This window comes from Calliopsis andreniformis, chromosome 3, assembly GCF_051401765.1.
Source record: "Calliopsis andreniformis isolate RMS-2024a chromosome 3, iyCalAndr_principal, whole genome shotgun sequence".
Lineage (NCBI taxonomy): Eukaryota > Metazoa > Arthropoda > Insecta > Hymenoptera > Andrenidae > Calliopsis > Calliopsis andreniformis.
In genome coordinates this window covers 20,930,662-20,949,362 of record NC_135064.1, presented here as the reverse complement: position 1 = coordinate 20,949,362, position 18,701 = coordinate 20,930,662, and the positions used below count along the sequence as shown (strand labels likewise).

The window sequence follows — 18,701 nt, the reverse complement described above, 5'->3', positions numbered from 1 at the left end:
TTCAGATTTCTTTTAAATGTATATATTTACGAGAATGTCTAACACTTATACAGAGATTACGTCTATGTGAATATCATACATTATATCTTTAAACTTTATACCCCACAATGTGTCGTTTTCCAATGCATTCGCCTACGTAAAACCAGCATAGAACTTCAATAGTGACTAGGGTATTTAGCCAGGCCTCGCGTACTGTAACTTCACGGTACCGTTTAGTTTTAGCACCATTAATTAACTTCATGATACCACTTCGAATAGCAGGAATGTCTGAAAATTTTGGTGGAACCAGTTCTACTTTTCCATAATATACGAGGCTTTGAAGAGCAGGTTTTGTTGCCTCAATGGCAGCTGCAATACAGACACAATAGTAAATAATAGTAGATCTTATTCATTCAAATCGATTTCGTAATTGAGAAAGAAATTAATGTATTAGTTAGACATAACCTTTAAGTTATCAAGAAGAAAATATTTTTAATAAGCTACATACTTATGAATTATTTATTCAAGTTTCAGAGGCAAAGACAACAGTATATAAATTGCGAATTCTACATGTACAAATATTCCTACAGAAATACTGAACATCGTATGAAACAGGTATTAATGTTATATAATGGTCATTTAAAAGTAAACTATCGCGAATGTAATGTATAAAAGTAATAATAATACGTGATTCTGCATCACTGAATAAATATTTGTAGAAATATTAAATACGTACATTTGCATAACTTCACTACTTTTGTAGCTGACATTTTCGATCGTTGTAAGTCCAATTCTTCCAACAAGAACAAGAACCACAATTTGGGTAAGGAAGACAACCTTCCGGCGCTGTCCTGCCAGACCAGTGCTGCCAGCTGAGGATGTGAGACGCAGACGCGAGTCGGACAGATTTGGAAATTTGAGAGAAGTCAATTTTAGTTTTATTCTCTTGCTCTTTAAAATGTTTAAATCCCAGTCGACAAGCGGCACGCGCGAGATTCTTGATTGCTCAGATTTCGGTTTCGGTTCAATTCGATTTTAGCATCATTTTAATTTTCTGAATTCAGAGTCTTACTGTTAAAAACTTGGTACAAATTTGAATTTGAATTCTAAGTGATCCTACATTGGGTACGATAAGGATTTAATTTTGGAGTATAAAATTCATGTTATTTTTGACGTGTTTTCAGAGGATGCAATATATGGAATTATAATAAAGATATTATTTATACAAGTCACGAACAGCAATTTTATTAAATATTTTGTAAGTATATAAAACACTTACATAATGTGATTTCTGTGAAAAAGCGAAATATGCACGTAAATAATTTACATAACAAAATAAGTATCTAACTTTCAATAAATGAATTTTGCATTTCCATAGTTTGTTTTTTTTCATATCTGTTAATCCCAGTTTTTCACACGCAAATCAGGCTCAAGAATACTCCAGTTTGGTGAGTGCTTTTCATTGGATAACCAGTTGAAGTCATCGATACAATTCCAGTTATTTATTTTGGGATCAAGATTTGCTAAATTAAAATGATTTGCTTGATCTTCATAAGTCCAATTGTAAGGTGCGAAACGTATGTTTGTACAATCTTCTATGATCGATCTACTCGTAACATGCAAATAAATTGTACAATCTGTCGAAGAATGTAATCGAAGTTGTTGACACGCGAAAGCAAATACACATTCGCTACAGTCGTGGGCAAATACAGACGATGTTACTGGGCCAACTAATACAGTACACTGTTTTAAGTTTACCATGTGCAGAGTACTAGGCGTTCCATAGATTCGAACTGTACAATGAGTTAAATCAGAAAGCAGAATATCGTTTTTATTCACATTCTCAGCATCCAATACTAATTGTTCATCGACTTTCCCTAAGAGCATACATGCACTGTCTCCATATTTGCTTGATAATTTATGATTCTGTTTTGACGATCCATTTACAATTCCTTCAGATATCTTTAAGTCCTTTAAACCATCCGTCATATCGTGCGTTTTATCAGCAGACTTTTTCACAGCCCTCCGATTTTTAAAACCGAATTTCTTTTTAGGCAATAACTTCATTTCCAAGTCAGAAGCTTCATTTTCTAGTACCTGTAAATTTTCTTGTGCTCTTCTGATATCATAGACTTTTAAAAACATTTTTGATTGTGATAAATAATTTTTAAGTGTTTGAATCTCCTTGTTCGTTTTATCAAATATCCCTGGAAGAGCTGATATAGGAGCACTAGGTGCATCATCTAACATTTCTTTGATTTTTTTACACGATGAATAAAAAGTGTCTTTGAAGTAACTACTTTGTTCTGATTCAACGGCGAGCGATTGCCTCTCTTCTCTTCTTCTTTCAATGACATTTTTTCTTTCTCGATCCCTTTTAGTAATACGATCCGGTAAACTTCCTTCTATAAGTGTAGGAGAGTCCATGTTGCTTGAATGCTATTTTTCAACAAATATTATGTTTTGTATATCATTCAAGTTAAAATATTTATTTGCGACTAACATAGATCTATCTTTATAAGAGCTCTGTTTTAATACATGCCACAGTTTTTCCTGTTCCTAAAAAGAAAGAAACATATAATGTTAATTTATATCATATTAACAAGTAGTGCATATAAATTTCTTAAATAATGAAGTAACAAATTTGGCAGTATAATAAATAATTACAATATGCAAAACAAATATAAAAAGAAAAAATCAAAATGTACTATGAGTGATATTATTATCGAAACATACATACCTTCTGTAAATCTTTTTCTATGATAAACGGAATTTGTACAAAACAGTCTCTTAAACTACCGCTTCCTGTTATGGATACTAAAAGTTTCATGAACTCCATGAAGATCTAATATTCATTTCGTTGCTTCTCCCAGATTGAGCGATCCCATAGTCTTAACTTATTATCCCCAGACAATTTTTCACAAACCTTGTAATATCCTTCTAGTACTATTGGACAATGCTCATGTATATAAAATCTGAAACCTGACGTTGCTTAATGTTTATATCAGAATTTACACGGACATATTCATCAAAATCGTATTTTACCAGTCCAAAAGCCACTTAAATAATTGATAAAAAATAAAAATGTTCAGTATTCAAAATGTCTAGTTGTTTTTCGCTGCACCAACTAACGTCTATAATTTAAAATCTCGTAAAATCATAAGTAGAAAGGTGAAAACAGTTTTCGTAAGTTGAATAACCTAAAAACATAAAGGAATCGCGAAAAGCGATATGCGACTTACCCTGAGACCTACTCATGCAGTGCCAAACTCCATACGCTCCAAGTAAGATTGTAATCTCGGTAACAATGACTGTCTTGAAACCACGACTGAGAAATGACTTAAATTTCGGATTTGGTTCCTTGTAAAGCATACTAGCTAGTAACAAGATTTCCTAAAATGGAAATCATCAATACTTCAAAGAATGATATACGCCTCGAGACATCGAGATCAAATGCGATAGGAAGGGATAGTGCGATCTTAACCCGGCTCCACTCGTGTTATGCAAAACTCTCGAAAGCACAATTATTTCGATATATTCCTGCGACAAAACGGCGGTAAATTTAAAATTGTACCAATATAAGTATCATAGAAAAGAGTTGGAGTCACGAAATGAGTAGGAACTTCCGATAAATGAAGGCAGGGTTCTATTGTTGAATTAAGTGGTTAAACTAGGGCTCTTACTATGGATCTTCGAATCTTAAGTATTCGAATATTCGGATAATTACTCAATTGTTGATAGTTTTCGAGTTGTAACTCGAACTTGGATTCAAAATCTGAGCCTGAGTAATCAATTATAGTTTAATGTATTGAAAGAAAAAACTGACTCATTTAAAACACAATATATGATTTTTTATTACTAATCGCTAATAATACATAAAATAATAATCTACCGATTTTTAGTTAGGCATTCTTCTTTTATAATTTATTGTAATGAGTCATTTTTCTATAATTAAATATTGTACAACATGAAGTTTAGTATTTGTTTTGTATATGTAAACATACAAACAAAGTTTATGGTTTAATACAGAAATAGTGTGTCCTAAGAGATTGCGTTTTTAATTACAACATTTTACGTATATAATTGTAATATTGTTTTAATAGTGTATGTATATATTTTGGAAATGTTCAGGCCCTTGTACCTATGGAAATAGAGTAAATTAAAGATTGTAGAAGAATATTTATTATACAGCCTTTCGTACATAAGTAAGCACAGATAAAATATACAAGTAGAGAAGGTGTTTTTAAAGCAATATTAAAACTGTACCTGGAAATAGCATTCATTACATACACAGCAATAAAAAAATAATTATTAAGATAATTTTTTTTTCGTAATTTGTACAAGAAATGACACTATTTTAATATTCAGTTTTCATATAGTAAATATTTAAAGTCAAGCATAATCTTTGTATCAAAAGTTTAATTTTGGAACATGCCTAATTTCCAATTGTTACATGACAATCTATTTTAAACTTATTACAATACTTTTATCTGTAATAATATAAGTACTTTCTTACTAAAATAACTTGTTAAATAACATAGGTTATATTTAAAAAATTACGAAGTATATACTCTCATTTATGAAAAATAGGAAATGTCCATTGATATACACATACTATACATAAACATAACTACTTATTTACGCATTTGGCTGACCATTATAGTTTATTTAAAATATTTAAGATAAATTACGTAAAGTAACACAAGCAATTGGCTCATGCATTATTGGTCTTAAGCTATATGTATAACTATTATCTATTATTACACAATATTTAATATGAAGTGTCTAAAGTAGATATTTTGAGAGCAAATACACATTGCTATTGTAACAAACGGCAGTTTCTTCGTAAAACCATATATTTATCATCATTTATGTACATATAAAGTAAATAAACTAAAACCTAATGTATTAAAAAAGGTGATCATAATAGTAATAGTAATAATAATAATCATAATAATAATATACATAAAAGTATTTAAACAAATTTTATTTTTTTGTGATAAAGTTGAATCATATATAATAACCTATATAATTATATCTGTTGTTCTATTAGACATTTTAATTGCACTGTAAAAACACAAATTGTTATGTAGAGATATATCACTCTTTTTTATCTAATTATTATTCATATAGGTCGTTCATTATATTTTTTTTTTATTGGTAGTGATACGTCTGGTCCGAAATTATTTAAAAATTGTTATGATTCATTGTAACATAATACTGTTCAAGAAATTGTTTCACCTGAATCATTTATTTCGTACGTTTCGTTATAAATTAAATACAAAATTATTTTTTTCACTTTTCGAATTTATACGAAATATTTTTGCCCCTTATTTACACAAAATAATTTAAATGACTAATATTTTATGCAAGTTCTATATTTACTTTGTCAAAGATTGCATACCTTGTATTCGAAGTTACTGTATTGACATTATAGAAAAGAAGATTTCTATGAATTTTTCTTATTGCTTTCCTATGTTCTACCAACAAATACAAAAATACTTAATTACAACACGATAATTAGTATTATGTTGTCAATATTACAGATGATGAATTTATCGAGAAATTACTAACGAAAGATCGAATTCTATTTCAGCTAGATTCTATTACATATCGTTTGCCAAATCGCAAACGTGTCATGAATTTGCGTGTTACTTAAAATCATAAGAAAATGCTGGAAATTTTTGGGTTATAAAGTGCTAAGGCACCAGAGGTAAATGCAAATGATAATAGTGATTGACATCATATTATCTCACTACAATTTCAGGGGCATAAATTACAAATATCTGAATATGTAAATGTTTTTATAGTATTATTTGTTTTGAAAGTATTTGTACATGTACACCTTATGACTTCTGATATTGCAAGACCTAAAAAAGAATGTATTTTGGTGTATTCATTTTCTTATTTATAATCACTTACATTTTTAAAATAAATTTTTAGGGGTTCCTTCAAGAAATAGGTGGTACTACTAATTACAATGATTTGATATGATGAAAATAAAAGTATGGTATGAACATTATGTATTAAGTTAGCAAGTACAGCATAATAAATGCTGTTGAGTTATGTGTGTTCAAATTGTGAATTATTTGTAGAATATGTGTTGAATTTTTATTTAAAATTTTCAAACGATAGTATAGTGTGACATGATAATTTGTATCACTTGGTAATAAAATGAAAAATTTTTTTTAATTTCATTTAAAAAAAAGGCAATGTATAAACGTATTTAATTTGTACCAAATAACCAATGCTTTGAAATCTATACATTCTACTGATGGTATTTAAATTTTTTTACAAGCATGACAATATTAAGGCAAATGTAATATTTATAGATTTCTAACACCAAGCGCGTGTATGTCAATATAAAATCACAGTACTGAATGAAGGTACTAATTTCAGGGTTAACACTTAAATTTTAAAAGCAGTTTATTTATTTTTATTTGATAAAATTGCCAAAATTTTTAATTTTCCGTTTACTTTTAAATCAAATACTATGTTTCGTATGAAATACTTTGTAAAGTAGTTTATAATTTACCTCAGTTGTCCATCATTGCAAATTATTCTAATGAAATTAAGTTTCGTTTCATACAGTATTTGCATTATTTCTACATTTTTACCATATTTTAAGATAACTGCATATATTTTGAAACATACTGTATCATTATAAGGTGGCAGTTACACATGTGATGAAAAATGAGAGTAGTATCACGTTCATATTAATGATTAAGAAAAATTAATTAGAAATTCATCAAGCATGATATTATTATTTACAACCTTTTATTTTTAGAAAGATGAAATTTGACATAGTTTCTGTCAAAACAAGTTTTCTATTATAATTTCGCGAAACCATAAATTTTGCTTCTTTTAACGTTCTTATCACTGCACATTAACTTCTTCTCTTTACATCAATGCTAAGACGGAATTTGTGAAATTTCTATTCTGCCGTAACCTATGCTAGTCGGTATATTATGCTGTTCTTTGTTTTCAATCGATAGCTCACATTGTTAAATCACTCGACTTCAATTTTGAGAACCTAACGGATCGTATGGTTTCATATCAAATCCATTAATTAGAAAGAGATTTTGAAATAACGTCCAATTGTTAGTTTTATAATCAGTTAGCAGTTGCTGCTAACGTATTCCTCATTTACTTTCAGTAATAGTCGTTTACCCAGACTTACAGTAATGAGGCATAAAGAGATAGCTGCTGGGGGCAGGAAAAAGTCAGTATGACGATCAATTTTGAACACCATGAGGTCATGGGAACACTGATGCACTGTAGTTCGCTACGAGACCATTTCATGCCATCCACTACCATTTGAGGAGTTGCTTTCAGACGGTACTAAAAATTAGAAACTAGTTAATTGAACATTACATTTTCGATCAAGTTGTGGGAAGCTGATGGAATATCAAATTTAATTAACTTACTAGTTTTATCACTATCAGCTTTTTCTGGCGAAGATGACTTAGGTCCCCATATTCTTACTGTACAATCATCTGATACAGAAGCCATCATTTGGTGATACACAGGATTCCAAGAAACACAATTCACTGTTCTACTGTGTCCCGTTAGAGTTGCTATAGGTAATTCCCTCTTGATATGCCACACATATACTTTAGTGTCTAAAAACAGAAAGAAGTAACTTGATTCTCATATATAATTACATTTATATGTTACTCATTGAATAACGCAAAATTAACAAGTACCAATAATTAAGTTATCTCAAATAATATAACATACCTTCGCTACCAGACGCAATGAAATCTTGATTTACACCACCAAAACAACTATGAATTGTAAAATGTCCTTGAGTAACACCTTGGAAACGTCTTACTAAACATCTATCTTGTAAATCCCAAAGGTGTACACCCTGATTAGCCACATTGAGGAGTGCCAGTCGATCTGTTTTATTTACACTAAATGACATCACTGGATGATCTTCTTGTAATCTGCAGTGTTAAGTCAACATTTGTATACACTTGTTACTATATTATTTACAATAAAAATATTTGTAACCGTACATTGTAAAGTCACATAATTCGTCAAAATTATATCCTCTAATTCGATGATGCGAATCGGCAGCCAAAACAGTTTTTCCATCGCTTTTACACCACAAGCATTTTACTCTAACACCTTCCCATGATTCTGATACAGTACCTTCTAAATCCTGCAATATCATGTTTATATATTGAATGTTTAAAATCTTCTCTAATAAATAGATGAAAATTATCATGTAATAAATTTAAGTGATATGTTACAAATTGATAGAATTGTCCGCGAAGTCCTCCTGCCACAAATTTACGTGAATCAGGATACCAGGCGCAAGCTGTAAGTGAATCATCAGTGCTTTGAGTAACCGTAGCGCGTAATTCGTAGTCAGGTGGATCGATGCTCCAAAGCCAGAGCTCTGGACAATCTTCAGGCCCACAGGCAATTAAAAGACTACTATCAGGACTCCAAGCTATCAGTGCCACTCCATAAGTATGACCTTCTAGCGTTTTTCTGTGAGTTACTCTTAGTGTTTCCTAGTTGTATTAAAAAATTGTTATTCGTTAAAGTAGTTGAATATTATACAAATTTATAATCTTAATTATATTTACTTACTGGGTCAACATCCCAAATAATTACAGTCATATCTTTTGACCCTGTTGCTAACTTAAGACCATCAGGGGAGAATTTACAATACCATACTTCATCACAATGATTATTGAGCTCTTGTATAGTATGGCACGGAAACTGTTCTTTGCTACAGCTGTGATCCACAAGCAGTGATACATTCTCTAAACTCGTCTAGTAAAGAAATATCGATACAATATTAATGAATGTGAATACATTGCAATTAATAAATATAAATAAATAGTACCTGAGTTTGAGATACGTGGTATGTACACTGTTGATTTTGCATCTCCACAGCTTGGCACAAAAGAGAGTGAAGGCGACGAGGTGGTAACATAATGGAGGGTGGTAAATACTTCTGTAGTCTGTCCATTAAGGCAGTTCTCGAGGTTGCACCTTTGCCATCCCAGCCTGCACGTGTCTGTTAACAAGTGTCTATTTGCTAGTGATCAAATTTTCAGTAGCAAGTTAGTTTCAGAATGTTTCTACATCTATACAAATTTCAATTCTATAAGAGGTCATTAGTGGCCACAATACAATACATATCAGACTGCTTAATTCATAAATTAAATTATTATGAAAACGTTGTAATATTACCTGTAATTCATCGCGTCCACTGCACATCATAAATGCAGATAATTGGTGAACACGACCTGTATTATGACCTAAAGGTGTAAGTTCATTGCGTAAAACTTGCAATGCTTCCATGACTAAACCTTCTTCTAAGTATTCTAAGTATTTTTGCTCTAGCAATAAAAATTTCATTTCCTGTAAGTAAAAAATATTAATGCAAATACATATGTACATATTTAAGGAAACTAAACAAAATCATATATATAAAAATTTGTACCACTAGACTTTGATTTGCGCCATTTAAAAATGATTTAAGTTCATTAAGATCGTGCTCTGCCTTAGTCCAATCTCCATCCATGACATGCTGTCTAAATTTTGCAGCAGCAGGGTGATCTAGACGACAACCAGATTCTTGCATGAGTAGATCTGCTGTTCGGCTGAAAGTAACATTTTACTCTATTAAACTTGCTTAATTATAAAGCTTTTGTATGATGAAGGTTTGATTACTCCATTGTTAAAGGCATGGCTACATTCAACTCAAATACTATTACACTTTTTTTGAGAGTAAGTAAACCTTTGCATTTCTTTGTTAAAGACAATGTTGAATACAATCACAATATCTTTTATGGCAAATACAATGTATATATATATTACGCATCTCTTTTTCAATGCCTACATCATTATAAAGCAAGTATAACTTGCAGATACTAGTGACTATATTTCAAGGTTCTATAATTAGCTCTTTCTCCCACCACATGGTATGCAGTCCAGATAGGTTGTGATACAATAGTTCTGATAAATGCATATATACAAAGAAAGTCAAGAATCAAACAAAGAATTTAGAAATTTTTATAACAATGCAAAGATTATCATAAAAATCTAATTATAGCAAGAGATATCATACTCAATATAATCCATAAATCGCATGGATTGAGTCAAATACTTATTTTCTTCTCAGTTAGTTTCAGTTACTATAATTTCCAAACATCTAAAAGTCAAGCAAGAGAGAAATACATACTCCAGGCCCACTGTCTTCAAATGTTGTCCGATGAGTCTCACAATGTCTTGATTCGTTTTGTCCATTATTTTCGGAGGGCCCAAATTCTGATTTGTTTCCCCGTTAACACCATTGATATCACCATCCGTTTCTGGCACCATGTTGCCATTCGCGTGAGGTCCACCAGAGTCAGCCGTACCCCTGTTTTGGCGAAGTCCGGAGGATATGCCACCATTCGAGGTCTGCTGTTGCATTACACTGTCATGCACACGGAAACATTACCCGTGATGGCCATACGAGATCCATGACAATAACACATACACAGTACTAATCGGTACATTCTATCTTGACATAATTATCTCTTCTTCGCATTTAGTTTTTTACTTTTACTCTTTTGATTGGAAAAATCTTAAAACACTAGCCGTTTTTGTACAAAAGATCTATGATTATCTGATGGAAGGATTTCAATAAATATAAGAAAACCGCTTGTGAACAGCACATATGAAAGGAATCCGACGTTGATACGTCTTGAGATTCTGTAAGGAAGAAGATATATACGTGAGAGCGTCATTACGAAGGGGATGAACCCCTTCGCTTGTTGACTACGCGCTCGCGATGCTCTAGGACCCTGTGATAGCGTTACCGATAGTTTTCCATCTCGGGATCGGTGTGGTGCTCGTCCGCTGGTCGTAGGGTAGCCGGGAGAGAACTACGGGACCTTTTGCGCGGTGGCGGAGCGAGTCCACCGTCGTCCGACTCGCCGCTCGAGGCCAGGCTTATGCGCGTACCGCCCCGTTTTTCACACGATTATTGTCCCTAAGATCGTTGGTGGGGCTGGGGCTGGAGCACGCACGCAGCCACGGTTGCGTTCTACGGAAAACTCGTAGCCTCCCCCCTTTTTTTCTTTCACACGTATTTCCGACTAATACCGTATACCGTTTACCCTGTTGGACCCGACGCCCGACAATCAGAAAACGAAGAAAAACGGAATTCTTGTACGTCTGCCAAAACGGATACGAAAAATGACTGCTACACAGCTGATACTTGTTTAGATCGTCGTTTACGTCACACTGTGATCTTCTTTGCAGATAGTTCCGCTGACTATGGCGCCCGCTATGTCCGCTCATATGCGTTCTCTGCCTTTCTAAACCTGCGGAACACGTTTTACCTAGGACCTCCACCGTAAGATGGTAGCATTTGTCTGCTTTTATCGCTATTCTTACTTCCTACTCTAGATTTGATATTGTATTACCCTCTTGAAATTAGTTATCCTTTTTCTCCCCTAATTAGTCCTTTACATTTCTTTTCTGAGATATGTGATATAAAAACTTCAGATTATTAGGATATTTATTTTTGTATTATCGGTAAACAATTCAAAGATACAAAAAGAATTTTAATACCTTGATAAAATACGATTTTGAATATTCGCTCGATCATCCTCCCTAAGGGTCGATTCACAACGACGCATCGACATGAGAATTCGCCACGTTACTAGAAAAAATCAATTCACCGGGTATTTCAATCTTTCCTTCAAAATTCCTAACGTTTATTACTTACAGACGTTTCTATTCGATCCTTTCACAAATCAGTTACACTATTCATACATTCTCAACTGAAATATATCACAAATACCATTGGATAATAGGAACCAATGAAAAATCTCATATTTTACTGCACCTAATACTGCACCACGTTTACTTTATTCACAATATACTCCATAAAATGTTATTCCTAAAATTCACGACATACAAGAAACAGTATTACTCATTTCTTTACATGCTCGAAAAATTGAAAATTTTGTGTAAAAAAAGATACATAAAAACGAATGCATATATTTGTACAAAATTTCCCCTTAATTTCGACGAAGAAAAAATGACGCGAAAGAATCGCGATAGAAACGGATACGATTCGTCGGACATTATGCTGCCAGGCGTTCGATAGCCGATGCAGTTCGCGTGTAGTTCTCGTGGGGTGCAAGTTGATTCCGCGGTTAGGTTAGCTCCGTCGACTATGGGAAGCCGGCGTGTGCCGCCAGTCAGTCACTCGCCGGCCGCCGGTGTAGCACGTTGTGCTGGTGTTCCGTTCAGCCTTCGGCGCCGTCTCGTATAGGACCGTGTCCTAAATATCTGGGAGCGAGCTTGCACCGTACCGCTGCCCATCGAATCTAGCCTCCTGATCTCCACCGAGTAAGATCCTCGCTCGCGATGCCGTTGAAACGGCCCTCCCGCGGTTCCGTCGACGTGTGAGAGAAGGAATGGGAAACGCAGAGAGCGAAAGAGCCACCGAAGGAGAAAAAATTCGCTACGTCCGCGTCGAGGTTCACGTGAGATCGCGGAGTCTCGTGTAAGCGGCGGCAAACGTGCGGTTTGTGTTGTGTTGTGCATTTTCTTAGCGTAATATCTTTTACTCGGAAGTGTTTATTCGTTACGACCACCTGTTGCGCGGCGAAACCGCGCTCCCTTTGTGTTATGTTGGATTAACCGGGATTAACGTGCGTCGCCTGGGATGTTCTCTTGGACGAGATAGATCATCGTGGACGTCAAGAACAGGTACGGTCTCTTTTCGTTTTATATGTTCCGCGTAGGAGAGAGGGGAGTCTGTTATTCTGTGATATCCAAAAGAGCGATGCTCGGTGCTCGAGCTTTTGGAATCTCGTCTTAATTCGCGACATATTTAACCGGGCCAGGACGCCATTATTGGAAAGCGCGGGCGATGAAATTGAAATATTGTATCGTGATTTGGGGCATTGTTTATTAATTTCTGATTCGATATTTTCTGAACTGTAAATGTCACTAATAGCAATGACTGTGACGTTACTATAATAATATTACTATATAGCTACTAAATATCAAACAGGTTATAAAATTTGTATCTTCGATTTTTTCATCCCGCGTAGTTCTAAATGTTCCTTCCACGCATGCGTCTAGACGCTATTGGAATGTGCTCGCAAGTTGCAAAACTTATGCCACCGGCTCGATTACATTTCATCGCGTATGAATATATTAAACAATAATAAAGCGAATATATGCTGAAGCTGCTTTCGAGACAGTCTCAATAGGACAGGATAAAAGTGTTAATGACCCCTCGCATCCTTCGCGAGCTCGTTCGAGCGAGTTCGTAAAAATCGAAATAATAGCATTATCGCGAATGGCTTCTACACAGAGATGAGGTGGGCCGCACGTATGCGCGATATTCGCGCGTAAAGAATTCCCCGTGGCGACGTGCGCTTTTAAATGCGTGTGCGTCCGTGCATGCACATTTCGACGACCACCGTACGACAGCACGTCGCCGTGTGGAATGAGCCGCGCGATTGTGGTGCGACGAAGAGGGGTTGCAAGGGTCGACAGTGGGTTGAGGGCGGGTGAGGGCAAAGGAGGGCAGCGAAGGGGAAGGGGGCAAGCGTGAGCGATGGGTATTCAATTCTCTTTGACGCGAGATTTACGCGATTTAGAGATTTTTTATCCAAAATGCAGTAGAACTTCCAATTAATCACGATTGAACCGAATGTTCAACATTTTTTTTTTTAATTCAGATTTACTATTATTTGGCGTCATTGCAATTAGTCATTTAACGTTTATAAATTTTAAAGATGATAGAATTAGGTACAAAATAACGTTACAGTGCCAAATACTGAATAAGGATTCCATTGTATATGAAAAAAAAATTGTGTTAGTTTCATTGGCACGTTTGAAAGCTGTTATAACCTCTAATTCTGTTAGGGGATTCTAAGATGCCGAGGGTTTCGTGGTTCGAGATAGCATCGGAAATTGTTGAAATTTTCAAGGACTCTCGGTTTCGAATAATATTCGAAGTATTTGGAAGCGTCTCGAGTCCATCGCTGGCCGCGGGACGGGAAGAAGGTTGTACATGGGGAGAGGGCACATTCCACAGTGGATGCGCATGCGCACATTCTGACTCGCGGCACCCGCGCATTCGACCGCGTGTAGCCAGTGTTGTTGAGGTTAGCTTCTTCTGCTTTATATCTGGAAAAAGTAATCTCGGTGCGGAACGTGAACCGCATCTGAGTACACCTTCGGGATTAGGTAAGCTGCGTGTGTACATTTTCCCATTATTATTCACGAAATATGCTACATATTTACGAATCTGTATGTTCATGTCCTTGCGTTGCCACGGCGCAACGCAACACGCAAGTATACGTATCTCACGATTTTTGAAAGTGAAGTATAGAGATCGCCTTATTTCTCTAAATGATGGAAAGACGTACAGGTTATGGCAGGATGCGCGATAAAACAGAGCAGTCATTGGTTGTACATATAAATAAAAAAAGGGTAAAATATTTTTATAGGAAATATACAGCGGCGGACAAAACTGAGTTTAAAAAGTAAATGGAATGAGAAAATAAATTGAACTGTACATTTTGTAGAGGGTAGGAAGCAATGCTAAAATAAATGAGCGTTTCAAATGTAAACTCAAATATTTAGATCATTAATTACTAATATTCGTGCATAGAAATGTTAAGTTTAAATTTTCTCTCGCTGTACGTAGTTTTCGAGAAAATTGAATTCAAAGATTCATCTAATAAGTGCGGCTTTGATTACTTCTCCACCTAATGGATCTTGATCATAATCTAGATCTTGGCCCTTTACATTTTTTTATGAAAAAATGTTACCTTTTTTATTTATAGAATTAATTCCTGCTTGGTTCTACCATGCATCCTGCCTCGCCCTATTACATTTTCATCGAACGTATCCTATTATTTCGATCCAATAACGTCGGAACGACTAACTCTGAAGGCCAATTAAAAATTAAAAACTCGTTGAAAAATTCTCGTATTAACGCCCCTTTCGCGTAGGTAGTATTTAAGTCAGGATCGACAGACTAATGATCCGACGGTTTATGTTTCTCCTTCTCGTTTAACCATTCCATACCCATATAGGATTAAGAAGAAAATCGTAAAGGGAACCGCTCGCGGAGGAAATTTTTCGCATAAAATTTTACGATACTTTCGATAATCTCGAATCGGGCGGACCTATGCTGCGTGCATCAGTCGCCTCGATCCCCCGGGCGAGAATTCCAACGCTCCACGACTTTGTACGTTCTTTTCTATGTGGTCTACGTACGTGGCGGGAATGCTCGTCCTTTCGATACGTTAGAGAACTCCGATGTCCGCCGCGCGCAACCGTAATAGTACAGAAATGCCTGATTGCAGGCACAGAAACGGTTCTCCAGCGCGGCGCTCTCCTCAACTTTGCCTCGCCGTGCTGAATGCTAATACGTAAGGAAACGGTAGCCGCGACTATCGCCGCCCGTTTCTACCGTTTTAATGCGCTCGCATCGAGGAAAATTATCGTTCCAGTTTCACTGAATGCATAATAAATTCGCTATCGTAGTATTTTCATTAGCGATTAGCAGTATCGATGCTGGTTACGTTGGCGATGATAGCGCGGCTCGCTCAACATAGTACAAGTTCTCCTTACTTTCATCTCTGAGAACTGGAGAAGAAAGCAGTGATCTGCTGTTGCAAATTATAATCGATATCTGCAGGGAGAAGTGAACTCAGAATCTTAGAAAGCATGTATTTAGAATCTGTTTAATCTCTTTGAGGCATTGAATTTTTTGTTTCCTATTTTTTTTATTTTTGAATTTAAATTTAAATTTACTCAATTCGCTGGAAAATAATGAGCACCCAATTGTGCTTATAAGGGTTGAATATCGCGTTTTGAATTGAATATCACCCAGACCTTGTGAACAGACGTCGCCGCGTAATCTCAGAAGTCGGTCGAGAAATATCGTCAAATAATATTTTTCGGTCGGTTCTCCGAATCGCTATCAACGTTCTAACAAAGTACAGGCAGAGTCGTACGTTCGTTCGCGCGGCGGTATGCAAAAAGGGGATGCCTCTTCCTTCGTTTCGTGTGAAACCGCGGCGAGATGCACCGTGCGTGACCAAGCATTCACGATATCGTAAGTTATTACTCCCTGTGTCATACCGACCACGTTAGTTTTGCATCTCTCGCGCCCTCGCCGCCGCCTTGTACTTTTGTGTGTTTGTCCTGCGTAAATATCGCCTGCGCAAAATACTTTTCGAGGTTGCGCTGGAGGCCGTTGTGCCAGGGCAAATAATATCCAGGCGTCTCTGCACAGTCGACATTCGAGAGGACGTCCAAAGACCTTTAGTACTTCGGCGTCGTATTTTCAGCTCGGGCGAACGATTATCTTCTTTTGAACTTTCCAACGCTGGCTGCATCGCGATGATTCTGCTGAAGTATTTTCCTCCGCTAGCAAATAATCGTGGAACGTAGCGTAAATCGTGCTGCAAGAGGATGAATCTTTGCTTAGAGCTGAGGGAAAGGTAGAGAGTAAATTTTCTTGGAAATCTTGTAGGAAGACTTTTTAGGGGAAATATCATTTGAAGGTTCTACTTTTTGTTTGATGGTAGTGGTACTGGGCTTGGTACTTTTTGGATATTGTTGTGATATTATATAGATAAAGAGATTTATTGAGATAAATAACAATAGCAGAATTCGTCGCGCACTTAAGTGCATCTCGTCTTATCCTAATGCGTAAAGCCCTTGGCATTCCTGAAGATGAATCACTTCATCAAAATTGCTCTTACTTTGTTCATTCGATACGTAGACCGAGTCACTAGCTCAAGGTTCTTCAGAGTAGTCATTGGATTGTATTCACTAGCTGAATCAGTCGTGTGGTTTAAATAATTAGACAATAGCCAGTTAGGCTAGCAGAGGTTTCAGAGAATATTGTCAGTGAAGGACAGAATGATGCTGAATACTTTAATTTAAATTTGATTTAGACTCGTTCAAAGAAGACTCGTTCAAAGTGAATTCTCGTTAATGGTAATCCAGCATTATTTGGTCTAATAGAGAATCTATACGTTTATGAAAAGAGTAAGTTTGTGATTTCGCTGCAGACAGCATGGGAAGTAACAGAAGGGAAAATTTGGTCCATGAAAGAGAACCATCCGCTACCTGTGTCACGTACGACTTAGGCATACCACAGTGTGCGAGATTAACTATACGATACCAGAACCGTAATGAATAATATTGCGATGATGTCACGATAGGTCTTCGTACGTGATCGTCCGTTTCTCCTTTTTGATGGTCCTTCAAGGAAAGCCAAGGGGAACGAAAAGAGAAATATTTCTTCACCCAGGTATAAAACTTCCAAACAGAATAGAAGAAAATTAGTCCAAGATTTTTTTGAATTTTATTACAATTTTATCATTAGTATCTCTTATTTAATCTGTGATACAAATTACAAATTTTCTTTTCTCACCTTATACTTAACTCGTACCTTAATATATTTCCATTTATTCTCTCCCTTAAAAACTAAGAAATTGAATAATTAATCGTCGGTAGTTCCAGGCTCAAAAAATGTTTGAACATTAATTGTAGCACTTTGCGTCGAGTTCTTCCAAACTCGAGGCACAATAACGATTCTGTCCCAACGATTAGCTGCGCGAGGCTCGTCTTTAGTTTACGACCGACCTAGCCTGGAATCCATCATTTCTCTAGGATCCACTTAAAGTTCCGATCCTCGAGGATGGTTTCGTAGAAATCGTATACTCTATCCGCATTCAAGATTCCTTCAGCATATGCCTATTATTAATGTCTTGGAAGATGTCTCGTAGAATGTATTAGAGGCGATGCTTTCCATGAGACTTCTTTCGGGACTCGAACAGTACTTCCTGCAATTGCTGGAGCAGGTCAGAAGAAACTGTTGATGGCATGCTTCGGGAAATTTCTAGCGCGGAAAAGTCTGTGATAAATGAGCCGCTCATTTGCCAAATCGAATAACTCCACGAAACAAAAAATATTTAAATATAAAAAATATTAATATTAAATATAAAAAGCTAGCCCCTTCAGCGGGCAGAGAATTTTCACAAGTTCCAAAAAATTGTTTTCATTCCCTAAAAATATTTTGTAGACATAATTCTTATTTCAAACTAACAATTAGTGTAAATACAATACTTGCCTATTTTGCGTACATTAAAAACAAATTAAAAGATCGCGCCATACAATTGATTTGTGGTGATGAATATATCCACTTTGCCCTTTTAAGAGACCAAGCATTAATCAAATGCTCTGGCCCAAAAATTGAAAAAAGAAAAAGAAAATCAGAAAGTGGAGTTAATCACTTTGGAATGCTTGAAATTTCGATCAGAAAATTTTCTTCGCTATGGAAATTGGGTCGATTGTTCTCATCGGCGGATCCTTTCGTCTGTTCACGGTTATTAGAACCTGCGCTGGTGCAGGAACACGTGTGCGCAGGTACACACGCGTCCCGAAAGCGGTCAAGAATTCCGAGCTATTTTTCTCAAGGAAATCACAAAGAATGTGGTCGAAGGCGGAACGCCGCGCAGGTGCTTCTGTTCCCCCTCTCTCTCTCTCTCTGCATCTTTCTCTCCCTCTTCAGGTCGATTCCGCCCCGGTTCCTCTCGTACCCTGGCCACCGTGGCCAGCCTCTCCCCCCTCCCGTGCAGCTGTAAAAATTGTCTACGAGGGTCTAAATATTCGGAGGATACCGCGGGGTGATTATAATTCTTAAGCTGGAGTTG

At 35.9% G+C, this 18,701-nt stretch overlaps 5 protein-coding genes across 8 annotated transcripts in view; 1 reads left to right on the top strand and 4 right to left on the bottom strand.

Moving 5' to 3' along the window:
• LOC143177652 (ATP synthase F(0) complex subunit g, mitochondrial) lies at positions 1-875 on the bottom strand. Its single transcript, XM_076375723.1, has 2 exons — positions 716-875; positions 1-348 (listed from the first exon to the last, which is right to left on the bottom strand). The coding sequence occupies exons 1-2, from the start codon at positions 747-749 to the stop codon at positions 89-91; spliced, it is 294 nt and encodes a 97-aa protein (XP_076231838.1). The 5' UTR covers positions 750-875; the 3' UTR covers positions 1-88.
• A 148-nt stretch (positions 876-1,023) lies between these two features.
• Positions 1,024-2,534, bottom strand: Tbcc (Tubulin-binding cofactor C). Its single transcript, XM_076375721.1, has one exon. It carries the CDS (start codon positions 2,404-2,406, stop codon positions 1,378-1,380), a length of 1,029 nt encoding a protein of 342 aa, XP_076231836.1. The 5' UTR covers positions 2,407-2,534; the 3' UTR covers positions 1,024-1,377.
• LOC143177653 (uncharacterized) lies at positions 2,400-3,447 on the bottom strand. Of its 2 annotated transcripts, XR_013001619.1 has the most exons (3): positions 3,222-3,447; positions 2,720-2,961; positions 2,400-2,538 (listed from the first exon to the last, which is right to left on the bottom strand). XR_013001619.1 is itself a non-coding variant. In XM_076375724.1 (2 exons), exons 1-2 carry the CDS (start codon positions 2,816-2,818, stop codon positions 2,419-2,421), a joined length of 219 nt encoding a protein of 72 aa, XP_076231839.1. In that variant the 5' UTR covers positions 2,819-2,955; the 3' UTR covers positions 2,400-2,418. The 2 variants fall into 2 exon arrangements, 1 of the variants encoding a protein (XP_076231839.1); XM_076375724.1 differs by lacking the exon at positions 3,222-3,447 and having other exon boundaries at positions 2,720-2,955.
• A 2,926-nt stretch (positions 3,448-6,373) lies between these two features.
• On the bottom strand, positions 6,374-11,201 carry LOC143177215 (WD repeat-containing protein 26). Of its 3 annotated transcripts, XR_013001546.1 has the most exons (12): positions 10,809-11,197; positions 10,187-10,423; positions 9,446-9,605; positions 9,193-9,363; positions 8,843-9,016; positions 8,584-8,769; positions 8,238-8,504; positions 8,001-8,146; positions 7,720-7,928; positions 7,407-7,601; positions 7,160-7,320; positions 6,375-7,012 (listed from the first exon to the last, which is right to left on the bottom strand). XR_013001546.1 is itself a non-coding variant. In XM_076375057.1 (11 exons), exons 1-11 carry the CDS (start codon positions 10,820-10,822, stop codon positions 7,321-7,323), a joined length of 1,773 nt encoding a protein of 590 aa, XP_076231172.1. In that variant the 5' UTR covers positions 10,823-11,201; the 3' UTR covers positions 6,374-7,320. The 3 variants fall into 3 exon arrangements, 2 of the variants coding, with proteins under 2 accessions (XP_076231172.1, XP_076231171.1); XM_076375057.1 differs by having other exon boundaries at positions 6,374-7,334; positions 10,809-11,201; XM_076375056.1 differs by having other exon boundaries at positions 6,378-7,320.
• Positions 11,202-12,642: 1,441 nt separating this feature from the next.
• LOC143188610 (protein expanded) overlaps positions 12,643-18,701 on the top strand; it is a 105,034-nt gene continuing 98,975 nt past the window's right edge. Inside the window, exon 1 of the mRNA XM_076392941.1 lies at positions 12,643-12,714. The gene's annotated coding sequence lies outside the window, so the exon portion shown is untranslated. The remainder of the gene's footprint in view (positions 12,715-18,701) is intronic.

Bases quoted from the DNA above. Each gene is read 5' to 3' on its own strand.
- LOC143177653 (XM_076375724.1), bottom strand. From the start codon at position 2,818: ATGGAGTTCATGAAACTTTTAGTATCCATAACAGGAAGCGGTAGTTTA. The intron at 2,539-2,719 runs GTATGTATGTTT...CTTTCTTTTTAG, and splicing joins TAGAAAAAGATTTACAGAAG to GAACAGGAAAAACTGTGGCA.
- Tbcc (XM_076375721.1), bottom strand. From the start codon at position 2,406: ATGGACTCTCCTACACTTATAGAAGGAAGTTTACCGGATCGTATTACT.
- LOC143177215 (XM_076375056.1), bottom strand. The intron at 8,505-8,583 runs GTAAGTAAATAT...TAATACAACTAG, and splicing joins TTATTTGGGATGTTGACCCA to GAAACACTAAGAGTAACTCA. The intron at 7,321-7,406 runs GTAAGTTAATTA...TCTAATTTTTAG, and splicing joins AGCTGATAGTGATAAAACTA to TACCGTCTGAAAGCAACTCC.
- LOC143177652 (XM_076375723.1), bottom strand. From the start codon at position 749: ATGTCAGCTACAAAAGTAGTGAAGTTATGCAAAT. The intron at 349-715 runs GTACGTATTTAA...TCTGTATTGCAG, and splicing joins AGTAGTGAAGTTATGCAAAT to CTGCCATTGAGGCAACAAAA.